Source organism: Carcharhinus amblyrhynchos, chromosome 15 (assembly GCF_965287045.1).
Source record: "Carcharhinus amblyrhynchos chromosome 15, sCarAmb.v2.hapA, whole genome shotgun sequence".
Lineage (NCBI taxonomy): Eukaryota > Metazoa > Chordata > Chondrichthyes > Carcharhiniformes > Carcharhinidae > Carcharhinus > Carcharhinus amblyrhynchos.
The window spans coordinates 44195847-44213843 of NC_137338.1; the positions used below are offsets into that span (position 1 = coordinate 44195847).

The 17997-nt window shown below is 40.4% G+C and overlaps 1 protein-coding gene across 2 annotated transcripts in view; it reads right to left on the reverse strand.

The window, feature by feature from the left end:
* Positions 1 to 3573: 3573 nt before the first annotated feature.
* Positions 3574 to 17997, reverse strand: part of lsamp (limbic system associated membrane protein) — a 771666-nt gene continuing 757242 nt past the window's right edge. For both annotated transcript variants that reach the window (XM_080203901.1, XM_080203900.1), the window contains one exon: positions 3574 to 8502. In XM_080203901.1, coding sequence (XP_080060027.1) covers positions 8402 to 8502 — 101 coding nt within the window. In that variant the 3' untranslated portion in view covers positions 3574 to 8401. The remainder of the gene's footprint in view (positions 8503 to 17997) is intronic.

Consider the following 17997-nt stretch of genomic DNA (forward strand, 5'->3'; position numbering starts at 1 on the left):
TCTCCATAAATGGAGATCAATCATTACAACTACACCAGGGTGGCGGGGTGCGGTGGGGGGGGAGTAGGGGAAGGGGATCTCATAGGCCATTGAGGCAGTGCCATAAGGGGGTCATGAAGGGGGGGCATGGGGGGAGGACTCCTGAAGGGGAACACGGTGGATTCCTGAAGGAGTTGCTTTCCAGGGTGGGGGGTGCTTAGGCAATCCCATAGCGAGGCATCACTCACTTGTGGGTTGATGGGGATTGCTCTTAGCTGGAGAGTAGTGGGGTTGTCTGAAGGCCAAGGCACCCTTTAAAAATTACTCTGAGGAGCCGATCTCACCTTTAGGTCCACACTCCAAAAACAATTCTAAGTGTGGGTGAATTCATTGTTCAAAATTTCCCCAGAATCCAAAAAATATTCCAAATGTGGGCAAATTGCGAACAAAATTGCACCAAACCAACAAACGGAACTCTCACTGGTTTTCCCGCTGGAACAACACTTAGTAATTTTTTGATAGAATTCTGCCCACTATAAAAAATAATGCTATCTGCTAATAATAATTGCATTAACTTTATATAAAAGCAAATTACTGTGGATGCTGGAATCTGAAACAGAAACAGAAAATGGTGGAAAATTTCAGCAGGTCTGACAGCATCTATGGAGACAGAACAGAACTATTGTTTCGAGTCTGGATAATGATCTAGACTCAAAGCATTAATTCTACTCTCTCTCCACAAATGCTGTCAGACCTGCTGAGATTTTCCAGCATTTTTTGTTTTTGGCACAAGTATTTTTACTTGTCTTTATGATGTAATTGACCAATAATAATAAAGGATGGGATATTTCTCCTTGCATCTGGTGACAAGTATTCAAAACTTTTAAGGTAATCCATGTCCCAGTCAGTAAATTAGACCTACTGTTGCACAATGCAGACCAATTAAGTCCCCACATTTTAAATGTATCTGACCTTTAAATTAGGGAAACTAAACGTTGAAGTATTCCCCAGCAAAGCAGATAAAACTGAAAAGTAACTAGATAATAAAAGGGAATACATAAGTAAAAAGATCAAACAAGTGAGTAAGGAAAAGTATGAATTTACAACATTAAACTTTTCTGCCATGTTGGAATAAGTTGGAAATTAGAATGAGGTTACAGTTGTCGTTACTGAACAGCCTTAGCAGACAAATAACTCTAAGTTTTGAATTTCTAAATAACTATGCCTAATGATTGATGTGATACTGAGCAGAAATAATATGCACAGATAGTGAGTGCTGTGAAGGGAGAAAATTGGTAGGTCAATCAATAGACTGCAAAACTATCATTACTATAATGCAAAGATGCATTTGAGATGATTAACACTCAATGAGGGAACAAATGTAGTCTCCAACATTCACTTCTTTAAATCTGTGGTCTAGGCTGTTCTCCATTTATACATACCTAGAAAATGGCTTTCAGCATCCGTGATCCCTCAATTCCTAACATGGATTCTGACTTGGCTCTTCAGAATGGCAGAGACAAATTTCTTCATTGAGCTTGCTTATGTGTAGGGACATAATGTAAATTGGAGCAGAAATAGGCTATTCATCCCTGCGAGTCTGTTCTGTCATTTAATTAGATCATGGATAATCTTCCACCTCAATGTCACTTTCCCACACTATCTCCATATCCCTTGATGTCTTTATGATCTAGAAAATTACTGTCAGTTAATAAAATATTTTGTAACTGGAAAATGGAAAAAAAAAAATCAATGTACCCAAAATGATGGATTACACTAAGCAAATCCAAATAATAAAATTACACTGTGGCACAGCTATCCAGTAACAGGCCATTTAATCACCCCCTATTTATCAAATTCTCAGATAGTTCATAATTCACAGAACCACAGAATCCTACAGTGCAGGAGGAGGCCACTTGGCCATCAAGTCTGCACCAACTCTCCAAAAGAGCAACCCATCAATGCCCTCCCCTCCACCTTATCACTGTAATCCTACACATTTACCATGGCTAATCCACCTAACCTGCACATCTTTGGACTGAGAGGAAACCAGAGCAAAACTGATGTCAGTGAGGATCAAGAGAGAATTCTCCAATGGCTGGAATGAAATTTACCAAGAATGAAGATGGTTGTCATTGTTGAAGGCCAGTCATCTGTCCCAAGGATATTATAGCAGAGTTCCTCAGAGCATTGTCCTCAGGCCAATTTCAGCTGTTTCATCTCTCCATCATAAAGTCAGAAGTGGGTCTGTTGCTGATGATTGAACAGTGCTCAGCACCATTCACAATCCATCATATAATGATGTAGACAATGCCTATATGTCACAGGACTTGAACATCATCAGGCTTGAATGATTAATGACAAGTAAGATTAGCAGCACACAATTGCCAATCAAAGTCATCTCCAAGAAGAGAGTGTAACCACATCCCTGTGATCACAGAATCTATATGGTGCAGAAAGAGGCTATTCAGCCTATTGAGTGTGCACCAACTCTTTGAAAGAGTATTCCACCCAAACCCTCCCCTCTGCCCTATCCCCATAACATCATTTACCATGGCTAATTGCACTAACATACACATCTTTGGACACTAAGGGGCAATTTCCCATGGCCAATTCATCTAACCTGCACATCTTTGGATTGTGGGAGGAAACTAGAGCACCTGGAGGAAACCCACGTTGACATGGGGAGAACATGCAAAGTTCACACAGAATTGAACTTGGGATCCTGGTGTTTTGAGGCTGCAGTGCGAACCACTGTGCCAAACCCATGACTGGATTTGTTTATAAATTAGAGTTTGCAGACCGAACATATCAGATAAAATTCTTTATATCAGTCAGTATTTCGTAGTCAATAACAATTCACCATCCTCTGTGTATCTTGTCCTTTCCAAAGTGCTGCTCAATTAATTGGAGATGTTTAAGTGGAATGAGCTTTAGCAATCTCATCTTCTACTAATGCGTGCACTGATGTAATTGGTTGAATGAGACATTGCTGCCTGATTCTTATGCCCATCATTTGGTTTGGATTATTTGCCACCTTTCTTTAGAATTTCTAATACTGTTATCAGATGCAAGAGAAATCTTCACTCTCAACCTTTACACTTTTATGAGCAACCTAATATAAAAAAAACACAATCCTTATATTGTACTGTCCTGCTGGCACAAAACATTGGGCGGAATCTTACCAAATCTTTTCAGAGTGTCAGACTCAGACTGAAAACTGGCCTGATGCACTCCAGTTACACAGACCATTTTTAATTCCAGATCTTCAGCCTCTGAAAATAAAACAAAAATGGGTGGGGCAGGGGCTGGTCAGGCTGGCAAGGCCAGCTCCCTAGAGGTTGGGAAGCCAGCTTTAAAGGGTGCCCTGATTAGAACTAAAATTAAACTCTCCTCCCTGTCCCCATCACGGAACTATCTGGGGTACTCCCCAATCACCCCTCCTGACAATCATCAGAGTCTCCCTGTTCTCCCACATGCTGAAAAATCATCGCTGTCACTCCCTCCCTCCACCCTCCCCCCCATCAATTATCACTTTCATTCCACACACCCCCCTCCCCCCACACTCATAAACAAACCCCACTCCCATGGAGCTCCCATTAGGGTCTGCCCTTGGCATAGGCTGGCACTGCCTAGGTATGTTCTTCTCCCCTCCGGGATTAAACTTACCTTTGCATCCCGGAAAGACATGGTCTGATGTCACGTTGGCAAGGTACGAACATTTCTTGAATATTTATTCATACATCACCGGGGGCCTGATTCATTAAAATCTAATTAAATGAGGTTCCCACCCTTTATGGATGTGGACCTTGTGATATTGCTGGCAAGGAAATCGGGAAATAAGATCTCTCTGGAGAGAATTGCATTTCCTGAATCTCTCTGGATTCACCCGCTCGCTCGCCTCCACCTCCACCCATAATTTCTGGCTGGGATTTTCTGCCCATTCTCACCCCACCGGTGCTGCAAGCCAAATTTCCATTCACTGCAGTGGGAAAAGAATCCCACCGGCATGAATAGCCATTTTTGAAACTCTCATTGGGCAGAAAAATGTCAGTTGTCGGAACTAAACAGCAATACTAACAAATCATTTTAGTTAAATTGTGGTCTCTAATTCAGTGTTAAGCAGTTATGAGCCCATATTTGATTTGTTTCAATGATCAGGTAATGCAAAAATCTAATTTTATTCATCTGTATCATGACTATGTCAAATAAATAATACTATTACATATCATGGAATTTGAATGGCACCATAAATCAATTAAAATTAATTCTAATTAGAAATTGTTTAGCATATTACTATTCTCAAACTTTTCAAGCAGCCGGATGTCACAACAGTTTTACTGAAGTAGTGATGTAGGTAATTGCTTAAAAGTTTTGAGAAGCAACCCATCCCTGCCAGCCTTACTGAAATTCCTCAACATGTGACATTAGCAGGATTCAATCAGCCATGGCATGCTTCAAACAGCTTTCTGCATTTTACAGGCCTGCTTAATCCTTGTTGCACAGAAATATTTACAATACAATCCTTCAATCACAATACTTTACAGAGACTCCACAGTTCAAGCAGAGCATCATGGGATTGCTGACCATCAGAAACAACATTGCCACAACACAGTTGGTAGATCATTTGCTTTATGAATGGAAATAAATCATATTAATTCAGCAACTTTTTGTTATTATCCCTGTTCAGAACCAGGGAGGAAAAAGTTATAAACATGGTACTTAATAATAATAGGGTGATAATGAAAATGTTTTGAATAAATAATATTTCCGTCATAATGTTAATAGGCAATCAGACATAGTGTTGTCCACAGGTATCTCAGAACATTGTCTGCTTGGGCACTCATCATGCTTGGAAATCTCATCCAGAATTTATTGAAATAATACATAAAACATTTAGCACCCTAACATTAGGTGGCAGACCAAAGCCTCTGAGTTCAAACAAGTAATAAAGCAAGTAAAATCCTCAACTTTTGGGTTTTGCACATTGTAACATTCTTAATAATGCTTGCAATGGTCAACATTTTAGCTCTAAAATGCAATTAATATTAGTTTTAAGAAGTCGTTGTTATAATTTATCTGACATATTGCTGTAGATCTCATTCCATGCAAAGTTTAAAAACTTTTCATTGAACAGGTTATTAGGATAAAGTGGTAAAAGGTGCCAGTAATTATCATAGTTAGTTGTCTCCTTTAGTACAAGGCTGATAACCTGTTTGACCATCATCAATTATTGTTATCTATAGATATTTTGAGTTTGTTTTATGATATATTGTTCGGTATAATTTTCAGGCAGGAAGATCTCAACTATTTGTAGATGACAAAAGGCTATTGTTGCCCAAGAAATGGGCAACCATTAAAACATATAACATTTTACCATTTAGTTCTCAACCTTTCTGGACACAGTATTATTGAGGGTGAAATTAGTCCACATGAGGAGCGCAACACGAGTTCATAGCAAATTGGTTGCTCATTTTATATCATGCCCAAAGAAAGTCAGATAATTCCCATTGCCCCAATTTCATTCCTATTTGCTTTAGCATATGATAGCTTTTCTATATTCTAATTTGCACCATTGTGACCTAGTACAATGGTGTGGAATTATGTGCATAATGAATGGAGTTATTAAATCTGAGGTTGTGGTAATGTTGGAAACCATGTGGCAGCTTCAAGCAACCGACTCCTAACAATGGAGTCACCACAAGAACATGTACAAGAGCTCCCATTATGTCAACTTGTTTTCCTTGGGTTAACATTTGTCAGAAAGGCTTCTAGGTGTGAGGCCTTTTACTTTCAGATGAGTGGAGAAAAGATTTGGCAGATTCTCATACCACACATCAGACAATCAGCAGTGCCAGTTCTGGCCATGAGTAAAGTTCTCCCAACAGGAAGATGATGCTTGCAGCAATGGTATCCAAGGAGAATGAGAAAAGGGAATAAAGGGTTTAAAGTCACTGTGGTAAAGTTGCTTCTGTGGAGTTTCTGTGCTAATCCCATCTTTAATGAAAGCTGTACAGAAATCATATTGAGTACCCATCGCCTAATCAAGAAACTTGCAAAATATTAGACTTAACCAACTACCACAGTATTAAAAACAGGAACCACTTTGGAATTAAATCAAACTATAGAACTCAAATTAGAGCCACACACCATTTTAATTTTTTTAAGCTTTTTTGTACAGTTATGCCATATAAGTTATTTGCATCCAGTTTTGGGCAACCATTAAAGAAATAATGTATTAAAATGATTTTTCCATGTTCCATTGTGATTTAAATCAGCTTCACAACAACAAATTGAAATGCTTGAGGAATGTAAATTTGTTGCATGTTGGAGGTGGTGATTCCTATTTGGAGTGCTCCTCCATACATAGATTTATGGTGGTATTACAGCAGTGGTTTATTGAGCCAACCTTTGTTAATACAGATTTTATGTGATCACCATTGTACATAATATTCATCTTCTTTCAAGCAAGTTAATCTATTCTTTTCCATACCGCTTTATTATTCCAGTAAAATCTGCTTTTGTTGAACACAGCAAAGAATTATGATCAATGAATAATGTATTTTCTTTCACCTTATACCTTAGAAATATCCATTTATAGAACTGCAATGCTGAATATAGTTTTATAAAGATAAATGCAAAAAAAATACAGTGCACCACAATATGTTATAGGACTGTTATTAACTGAGAAATCAATTAGCTTGATAAAGTGGAGCAAAATCCTACCACTGTTCCCATGCCTTCTCTTCTGTACGTACACAGCACTTAACTGTCACAAGGAAACCTAGCATGGTTTAAAGCTAGCGACATATGTAAATCCATTCATGGGCACTGGTCTCATATATACAATGAGAAATGAAGAACATGTTTAGCGTCTGAACTGCAATCTTGCTTTATAACTCTTATAAGGTAAGCAATTATTATGACCCATTGAACTGGTGCTGTGTAGACTCATTCTAAGAACTTTTCACAAGTGAGTGAACTTGGCGTGACATGACTCACTATATGCCCCAGGGGTTGCAGTAGTTATTAGAAACTCTTGTTAGTTGTGATCTATAGCATCTCATGTATTATATTTAAAATTAGTATGTCACACCCAAAGCTTAGCGAACAGTGGTTTATGACCAATGATGTATCAGTCCCTCGGACCACAAACCTCAGGCCCAATGCTCCTATAATAACCATTCAAATTTGATTTAATATACCTACCTTCTCTTGTGAAACCTATAATTCTCAGAAAAGACCCCTCTTTGAACCCTTTGAAGGAAATGATCGCTTGAACTTTCCCTCAGTAACAAGTAGATTCTCACAAAAAAAGGTGTTTTGCAAGGGAACATTTTTTAGTTGCTTAAGACTAATACATATTTAATAAATAAACAAGAGAAATGTACGTTATCAATAGAACACAATCATTGAGCATTGTGCAACAAAATATCCCATAAATGACACAGGGCATGTAATATCATCAGCTTTGTAATCTGTTGGATGAGCCATTTTTAAAAACCTCTACAGGTGGATATATATCTTGTAGTTTGCTAACGATGTCCCCTTATTTTCACTAGAATAGTATAACAGGCCAGATCATCCAAAGCTTCAATTAATTGAAGTTACTCCCTTTTGAGATCCCTGTTTTAAAAAATAAATGACAAGTCGCATGTTCTCCCAGTAATAAATGGAAATGAGTAGGTTTTTAAAAATTACACCTTCTTTTCCCAATGGATTATCTGTTTTATTAATTAAGCTAGAGTATCATTAATTTAGATAGAGTAATATTGACATTGTTGTGTGATCTGGTCAGAATATATTGGATAGATATGCTGATAATGGCATCTTAAGTTCTACTAATAATTTAAAGAAAGTGTTCGGTAGGCTTTACAATTTTTTTTCTGAACCTGTTTGTTGAAGAAGAGGGTATCATCTAATTCACGTTTTTGAGCAAATCGATTCAATCGGTTAAGAATTTACCCTTTGATCCTGGTTGCTGCACATTAGTCTGTGTGCCTAAATATTGTGGGTGATTCATTAAGTCATTATCAATCCATTTATCAATGAGCTCCAGCCTCACTCATCACCCCCAATATTACTTCAGTGATGTATAATTTTTATATAACGAATGGGTCACTTGGCACCAACAAATACAGGGTTGTGTTTTGCGTTGATTAAATGTCATCATTCAGACCCAAAACAAAGGGTTAGATCCGTGTGAATGTAAACATTAGCAAATATGACAGGAGAAAGAATTTCTTTTTACACAACATTTGAAATTCATGAGCAAACGTTGATCATTTTGTATCTAATACACCCTCGATCTTTTGTTTTGTTTCTATTCTAAAAGCTTTTCTAGCAATACTTTTGTGCGGTGTCACGCACTGTGTTGAAATACAAATAGTCTCCTCTTTCCTTATGGTCAGTTTTCGTATTATTAACATTTGTAAATTAGACAGACTAGAGTTGCCGCTAGCAGCCACAGTGATATGGTGACACCTGCTAATCCGGTGCCTGAGTCTCGCATGGAACCTGGCCCTGTATGAATGAAAAAGAGAAACATTATTAATATTTAAGCAATGATTAAGTTGAAAATAAGCAGTTGTCACTTTCACACATTTTTGTTTTTTTTATTCATGAATGGCTCTGTTTATTTTCTGAGTATTTTTGTTATAATTAATGGATCAGAACCCATTCCCAACAAGCCAGGCACCAAGAGTCTTTTGTCTCTTTTGTCTCGGAAGTGTTTCCATGTAGGACATGTCTTACTGTAAAGTTGAAATGTTATGAAAGGTGCCGACAGAGCAAAGCAAAATAAATGTGGCATCCTTTGCCATTACTTGCAGTTCTAGCTCAAGTTAAATGTGTGCCAATATCATGAAGTATGCACTCTTCCAGGAGATTCTAGTTACTGAAAAGAATAATACATCAATTTAGTACTAATTAAATACTGGATTGTTTTGTAGATAAGAGCAAACAAACATGAATATAATAAAAAATAACTCATGAACAGCACCCACAGTGATTCATGGTCAGCTTTTCATTAGTTAAACAAACTTTTGACAATAATTGACAAAGGAAAATTTACAGATAAGGTATTGGAACAATGTGCAAATTATTTAATGACTTTCAAATATATAGTTACAATAGTACACGTTGAATGTAAACTTTTTTGTTGGAAGCAAACAGAAGATATTAATCATATGGGGTAAAGTTCCTCTGACTGTTGCTTCCAGTAAAAACTTATTGACCAGTTTTGATAGAAATAAAGAATAGTATGAATCTCTCTGTGTTGTTTACTCTGGCATGAACAAATCTGGAGGAGATAATCTCTACTAATCAGCACATTATTTTCATGATTGCGTATACAATGAAGTAACAAGGTGTCCACTGCACTGTACACAGTTAAATACAACTATTATACATATGTGAATTCATCACAGCATTTTCTTTGCTCTGAATAAGCGAAGGGATGGAGCATGGACAGTTTCAGCCAACACATTAAGTAATTAGACTATATAGATCAAGGAGCAAGTAAAAATTCATTATCCAAACCATAGGATGCTTTCTGCCCTTTTTATAGGAAGTGCAAAGCAAACACTGGGGCTCATCAATCCCATTTGAAGGCCAAAATACTTTCTGACCTTGAAACAACTGCTGGTAGAAGGTATCACCCTCTAGAGTGACAAACACATGTAATCTGAATTTATGTGATATCATATTACTTAACAATAGTGATGCTATATTTTATTTCACTGCACATTCAGTAAAAGTAGCATGAAATAGTATAATCAACAAGGGAAATCAGGACGGTTTAAAATCAATATTAAGTCAGTTATCGCAGAATCCCTACAGTGCAGAAGGAGGCTGTTCAGCCCATCAAGGCTGCACCAACAACAATCCCACCCAGGCCCTATCCCTATAACCCCAATGTATTTACCTTGCTAATCCTCCCGAATTAGTGCCAATTTAGCATGGTCAATCAACCTAACCCTCACATCTTTGGGTTATGGGAGGAAACTGGAGCATCCGGAGGAAACCCATGCAGACACAGGGAGAACATGCAAACTTCACACCAAGGCCGGAATTGAACCCGGATTCCTAGTGCTGTGAGGCTAACCTCTGTGCCATCATGCTGTTCCTTGAAAATTAAGAGATTTTGAAGCTATAGGAGATCTTACTATCAACTGACATTAAAATTCTGTTCAGCTTTACAATATAAATTTAGATCAATTATTTGAACGATGAGGTATTTCAGTCACACTCATAAAAACACATCGGAATATATCCATTAAAAAAAATAAAAAAATGATGTACTAAATGTTTCTTTCATTCTGGCCTATAACATTTAACATTTCAATTCACTCATATCAGTTTTGTAGAAACTATACACTGGAAAGTATGCACATATTTTAAACTGTCAGTTTCATTTAGTACTCAAAAGCTTACACCAAATCCTTCAGTATCACAGTGAATATCACAGTATCCCACACACCCTGGACATACTCCTTCCACCTTCTTCCAGTGGGAAAAAGATGCAAAACCCGAGGACATGTATCAACTGATTCAAAAACAGCTTCTTCCCTGCTACCATCAGACATTTGAATGGACCTACCTCGCATGAAGTTGATCTTTCTCTATACCCTAGCTATGACTGTAACACTACATTGTGCGCTCTCTCCTTTCCTTCCTGATGTACGGTATGTTTTGTCTGTTTAGTGCACAAGAAACAATACTTTTCAGTGTGCACGTGACAATAACAAATCAAATCAAAGAGAAGACCTTCCCCATCTTCCTTGATTTATGGAAATCAACAAAATGTTGAAGTTACTAGATGAAGATGTCTAACTCTAAACTTCCAAAGCTCAGCTGGTTTGGTCTTTTACAGCATATCCTAACTGCTGCAAAAATATACATCACTGTTTCGGAGGAAGAAAGACTGCCAGAATGAAAACGTTCATCTTGAATTTAGTTAATGATACAGGAGCTTTGTCCACTAAGTTGTCAATCCTTAAGTAACCTTAAGGTCAAGACCCTATTTTGTCATATGGGAGCAGGATGTCTGCTCAGTCAAGTCATCTGGTTTGCTAATATAGAATGACACTCAGGTGATGCAAGAAGCCATCTTCTCATAAGGGGACTCGGTAAGTTTGAAATTGCATATATCAGTGCTGTACTATCCCTGCAAAACTAATTTATACGTGAATCACCATTTTGCATCAAAAATGAATTTTAAAGCAGCAGGTTTATTGTTGAGAAGAAGTGTTGAATCTAGCTTTTTAGGATATAATGCATTAAAAAATAAAGCTCAAGAGCACAGGTGAAATTCAATTTGATACAGAAATTTTGCACATCTAAATGAGGAATAACCTCAACTAACAGCTGCAACAATATTATTCTTCATCCTTTATTGGTTTGGATCATAGTTCTATTGAAAACTGAAATATGTTGCATTTATTCAGATAATTTATTTATCAATAAACCACTTATTGTTCATGATAGATTACCATATAGACATTGAATGTCGGTTGTACATTTCTATGTTTATCTGATGTGAATTTCCTGTCTGTTTTTTGGGCGTACTTACCTGAATGAGTCTCTGATACTCTGTGCAGCTCAGAGGGCCTCAGGCTGATTCACACTGAAAAGTGATGGGCAGGGCCTATTCCTGCCCCAAAGGCTGGCAGCATACTGCTGAGTGGGACACTGCATGTATGCCAATTTGTCAGTGCAGAGATCATGCATGTGCACACTGCCTGCCCACCCCAGCCATCATTGGCCTCCTGATCACTGACCTTCCCTGGAACTCCCCTCATAATGTGGGTATGCCGGCGTTGGACTGGCGTAAACACAGTAAAAAGTCTGACAACACCAGGTTTTAGTCCAACCTATTTATTTGATAATATACTCACAAGCTTTCGAGGGACACCCTCTTCGTCAGGTGAATGGAGAGTTCTGGCCTCAGACAGAGCATATAAAGCACAGACAGTTTAGAGATTACTGATTAGAATGCGAATCTTTACACCTAACCTGCTGTTCAAGACCTGAAGTGGCTGATAATGTGAGTGGAAGGAGCACTGATCACAGTTTAAAGAGATGTGTATTGTCTCCAGACAGTACAGTAAGTGAGGTTTTGCAAACCCAGGCAAGTCACGGGGGTTACAGATAGTGCGACATGAACCCAAGATCCCTGTTGAGACCGTCCTCATGTGTGCGGAACTTGGCTATCAGTCTCTGTTCAGCGACTCTGCGCTGTCGTGTGTCATGAAGGCCGCCTTGGAGAATGCTTACCCGAAGGTCAGAGGCTGAATGCCCGTGACCACTGAAGTGTTCGCCAACAGGAAGGGAACAGTCTTGCCTGGTGACTGTCGAGCGATGTTCATTCATCCGTTGTCGTAGCGTCTGCATGGTCTCCCCAATGTACCATGCTTCGGGACATCCTTTCTTGCAACGTATCAGGTAGACAATGTTGGCCGAGTTGCAAGAGTATTTACCACGTACCTGGTGGACGGTATTCTCACGTGTGATGATGGTATCCATGTCGATGATCCGGCATGTCTTGCAGAGGTTGCTGTGGCAGGGTTGTGTGGTATTGTGGTCCCTGTTCTCCTGAAGGCTGGGTAGTTTGCTGCAAACAATGGTCTGTTTGAGGTTGTGTGGTTGTCTGAAAGCAAGAAGTGGGGGTGTGGGGATAGCCCTGGCGAGATGTTCGTCTTCATCAATGATATGTTGAAGACTCCGGAGAAGATGTCGTAGCTTCTCCGCTCCGGGGAAGTACTGGACGACGAAGGGTACTCTGTCCACTGTGTCCTGTGTTTCTCCTCAGAAGGCAAACACAGGACACAGTGGACAGAGTACCCTTCGTCGTCCAGTACTTCCCCGGAGCGGAGAAGCTACGACATCTTCTCCGGAGTCTTCAACATATCATTGATGAAGACGAACATCTCGCCAGGGCTATCCCCACACCCCCACTTCTTGCTTTCAGACAACCACACAACCTCAAACAGACCATTGTTTGCAGCAAACTACCCAGCCTTCAGGAGAACAGGGACCACAATACCACACAACCCTGCCACAGCAACCTCTGCAAGACATGCCGGATCATCGACATGGATACCATCATCACACGTGAGAATACCGTCCACCAGGTACGTGGTAAATACTCTTGCAACTCGGCCAACATTGTCTACCTGATACGTTGCAAGAAAGGATGTCCCGAAGCATGGTACATTGGGGAGACCATGCAGACGCTATGACAACGGATGAATGAACATCGCTCGACAGTCACCAGGCAAGACTGTTCCCTTCCTGTTGGCGAACACTTCAGTGGTCACGGGCATTCAGCCTCTGACCTTCGGGTAAGCATTCTCCAAGGCGGCCTTCATGATACACGACAGCGCAGAGTCGCTGAACAGAGACTGATAGCCAAGTTCCGCACACATGAGGATGGTCTCAACAGGGATCTTGGGTTCATGTCGCACTATCTGTAACCCCCGTGACTTGCCTGGGTTTGCAAAACCTCACTTACTGTACTGTCTGGAGACAATACACATCTCTTTAACCTGTGATCAGTGCTCCTTCCACTCACATTATCAGCCACTTCAGGTCTTGAACAGCAGGTTAGGTGTAAAGATTCGCATTCTAATCAGTAATCTCTAAACTGTCTGTGCTTTATATGCTCTGTCTGAGGCCAGAACTCTCCATTCACCTGACGAAGAGGGTGTCCCTCGAAAGCTTGTGAGTATATTATCAAATAAATAGGTTGGACTAAAACCTGGTGTTGTCAGACTTTTTACTCCCCTCATACCCATTGCATTGCTGGCCAGCCCTGATATCCCTTTCCCCACTCCATGACCAGCCCTGACCACCCCCTGCCACCCTTCCCTGGTAGCCAGACCCGACCTCCCCACCCCCGCCCATGGCCAGCTCAGACTTCCACCCCCCCACCCCAGCAACCAGGCCCGAAACCCCATCCTAATGGCCAGCCGCAATCAGCCTCCTCCTTCCCTTTTCCACCAATCCCAGTGCAAATTGGCTGCAGGTTCCATCCACCTCCCCGCAACACCCTTCTCCACCCCTTACCCCACCACCGATTGCTCCCCCAATAGGCCAGCTCGATCACTGGCTAGTGCCACAACTTTACATCACTATCGCTGCGATCGCCCCACCTCTCACCCTTCGATCATTGGCCTCCTGGACCTCTCTGGGCCAGTCCCAATGTCTCCCGCTCTTCCCCCACCCCCTCCCATTCCGATTGGCTCAAACCCTGCCCCCCCACCACAGTTCCAAGCCCTGCCCCCAGCACTCTTGGCCCCCCACCTCTTACAGGTTGACTCTCCCCAACTCAGATGGCTAGCCCCGATCACCTGCTACCCTTACTCTGCTTGAGATCCCTATGCAAAATGGCAGCGGGACACCCCACCCCCACTGATGTGCCTCCTATACCTGTGGCCCTGCCCAATGCCTGCTGGCACTACCCAGGGGGCACACCCCTTACCCCCAGTCTCCTGGGAGTGCCTCCATGGCCTCTGCTCCTTCCAGTGAGATTGGCCACCTGTTCCCCATTCGTAGAGAGCAGGTGTGAACTCTATTGGAGTGAACCACAGATGCAAGCAGGCCCAGAGATTTCAGTCCTGGGCCCACTAATAAGATTTAAGTTGAAACTTAAATATTGAAATTAGCTCCATGCCAATTTCCAGCGTGGAACTGTGACTCTATAAAAACATGGAGCTGGAGATGTGCGGAGACCATGGTGCCCAGTGGTGGGGCCCGTTAAACTTCCTCCACTGATGTCTCCCATTCCATGTCTCTGCTGTGGGAAAATTGCCCCCACATGAATTTATGGAAAAAATGTAAACTCTCTCAAAGGATAGATAAGGTCTGCTTAAATATCATGATCAGAAGTCATTTAAATCCACTGTCCTTTTCAAATTATCTGAAAAGCAGACTGTAACTTTCCATTGGAATAAAAAAGACACCCACAGACTATCTAGTTAGCTTAAAAAAAATTGTTAGCCATCTGTTCTTGCAGTTTCAATGGGCTTCTTTGTTGACATTTCTCAAAGGCATTTTATTTTAAACAGCCAAGCCTATTACAAGTGCTTGGCTGAATTTCAAAAGCTCAAGAACTATCTCATTAGGAGACTGAGCTCCTGATTGAAAATTTTAAGAGGATTTGAATGATTAGCTGCCTTTGATGTAGCTAATAAAAGCTTGTTTGTTTTTAGCAGATTGACCACTTGAGGGGATTTAAAATCTTTAAATGAGATTCATAAGTGCAAGTTTTTTTTACTAGCAAGTATATTTGAGTGAGAGGTCATTTTGATGGTTATGACTCTTTTTTATCATCTCCTCATAGCTCCTGTGGCCTGCCCATAGTGGATAATGGGCAAATGGTTCTGGAGGTGGCATGGAGTATGTGGAAGGCAGACAGGTAAGGAATGAAGGCTAAATGTCCTAAAAGTTTCTTTTATAAAACTGTGCAAGGTCTCATAAGACACAGGTTTCCCTTTTAATCAGACTACCTTGGCACTTGCCACCCTCACCCCCACCCTGGGAGTAAAACTCATGCATACAGAAGTTAATTCCACAAGACTGCTCACTCAAGCTTCCTACATTGATGGTGAGAATCCAGTCCAGGTGTATGCTGGAACTCAGACTTTCTGATAGACTGACCAACAGCAAGAGCCAAGAGTGTTACCATTATCAGAAGAAAAAGAACTGAGGGTAACCAGGAAAAGCTTCTACATCCACTGAGGATACAAGATGTCAAATTCTATAATGGAAGCAAAAAACCTTTCCTTGCGAACCAGGCAAGTTATCCTTTTACAAAAACAGAAAATGCTGGAAAATCTCAGCAGGTCCGGCAGCATCTGTAGAGAGAGAATAGAGCCAACATTTCAGGTCAGGGTGATCCTTCCAGCATCCTGATTCCAGCGTCTGCAGTATTTTGCATTTGCCAAGTTATTCTTTTGGCAGATAGATACTGACAAAAGAGTAACTAATCTTATTTCAGAAAATAATAAGTTGCTCTTATTAAAGAAAAATGTCCATGTTACAGTATAGATGAGGCTAGTTGCAATGCATAGGTTGTTCCTGGAATAAAATAGATACCATGTACATCTAAGTACTTTAATACTTTGTCACGTTATCCTAGAAAATAAACTCAAGGAAGGCATATTCAGATACTGAAAAATGTCCTGATTGTTTTAGATGTCAATAATCCGTGAAGCTTTTTTCCCCCCAATTAAGAGCTCCTTATTTTGCACTCCTTGGGAAAAATTAAAGTCAAGCAGACAGGTAGTAATAACATGAACTTTACATGAACAAACTTAGTCATCCAAGAAGACCTAATAGGTAAATGAGGTTTTTTTTTCCCCTTTTCACACTCAGTCATGTGACAGAGCAGATCATCTGCCCATTTTAGAAACAGCGTGATTCTCGTTCTATTCAAAATAATTTATCCAAATGTCACAATTACTCCAGCAAGAAAAATGATCAGAATGACAACATTTTTGCAAGGCATGCATGGTTGACCTGAAAGAGAATAATCATAGAATCATAGGATCCCTTTAGTGCAGAGGGTTGGCCCTTGAACCTGCACTAATCACAATCCCATCCGGGCCCTATCTCTGTAACCCCACTTATTTACCTTGCTAATCCCCCTGACACTAAGGGGCAATTTAAAATAGCCAATGCACCTAACCTGCACATCTTTGGACTACAGGAGGAAACCAGAGCACCCGGAGGAAGCCCATGCAGACACGGGGAGAATGTGCAGACTCCACACGGACAATCACCAAAGGCTGAAATCAAATCCGGGTCCCTGGTGCTGCGAGGTAGCAATGCTAACCACTGCGCCACCATGTTGCCCACAATAATGTAATTAACCTACTTTGTTTGATGACTTTTATGGGCAGCACGGTAGCACAGTTGGGCAGCATGGTAGCACAGTGGTTAGCACTGATGCTTCATAGCTCCAGGGACCTGGGTTCGATTCCCAGCTCAGGTCACTGTCTGTGTGGAGTTGGCACATTCTCCTCGTGTCTGCGTGGGTTTCCTCCTACAGTCCAAAGTTGTGCGGGTTAGGTTGATTAGCCATGCTAAAATTGCCCCTTAGTGTCCTGGGATGTATAGGTTAGAGAGATTAGCAGGTAAATGTGTAGGGATATGGGGATAGGGCCTGGGTGGGATTGTGGTCGGTGCAGACTCGATGGGCCGAAGGGCCTGTTTCCGCACTGTAGGGTTCTATATTGTTCTATGTACTTTCATTTTCATTATGCCTCTGTTACAACATGAATGTTATTATGGCTCACATGCCACAACATTTTTAGAAAAGACTGCTGCATATGTTACAGGAACTGTGTCGACACTGAAAACTCTCTCAAGCAATGGTATTTTCTATTTAAATGAACTGTACATTTTGTAACAGAACAACTAAAATTCATCATTCATTTGATGATGTAAACTGCATCCAGATAAATATTTTACTTTTTGGTAACAGCTCAGTATATCAGATAATCAATATGGTTTCACTTCCTGAATTATAATGATGTACAGGACTTGATATAGGCAACAGGTGTTCCTCTTTCTGCCAAATTAATATACTACATTTGATTCTAAAAAATGAAAGAAAATGCATATTTTTCAGAAGATAGGTGATCTTCAAAAAAAAATGAATAATGCAATTTGTTACAGCATAATCCATCTGAAAAAGGAAAGAAGGAAACATTATCAGTGGAACAGTGAAGAAGATTGATCCATATTAGCTGTAAAATGGATGCTCTAATTCCAGGAGCATAAAGCTTTGAAGAATTTGGAGCTTGAATCTCCAGGAATATACCTTGAATTTTAAGAGATTCAGAGTCTATAACTTGGGGCCAGCAAATTATATTCATGCAAGCTAGATCAAATTTTCACAGATCCTAACATTATTCATTTCTCAGATCCAAATGCAGAACATAAACTTAAATTGCATTGGCCAAAAGTTAAGACTTTCTTTTAATCATTTTTACATGGTGGGCAGACACCTCA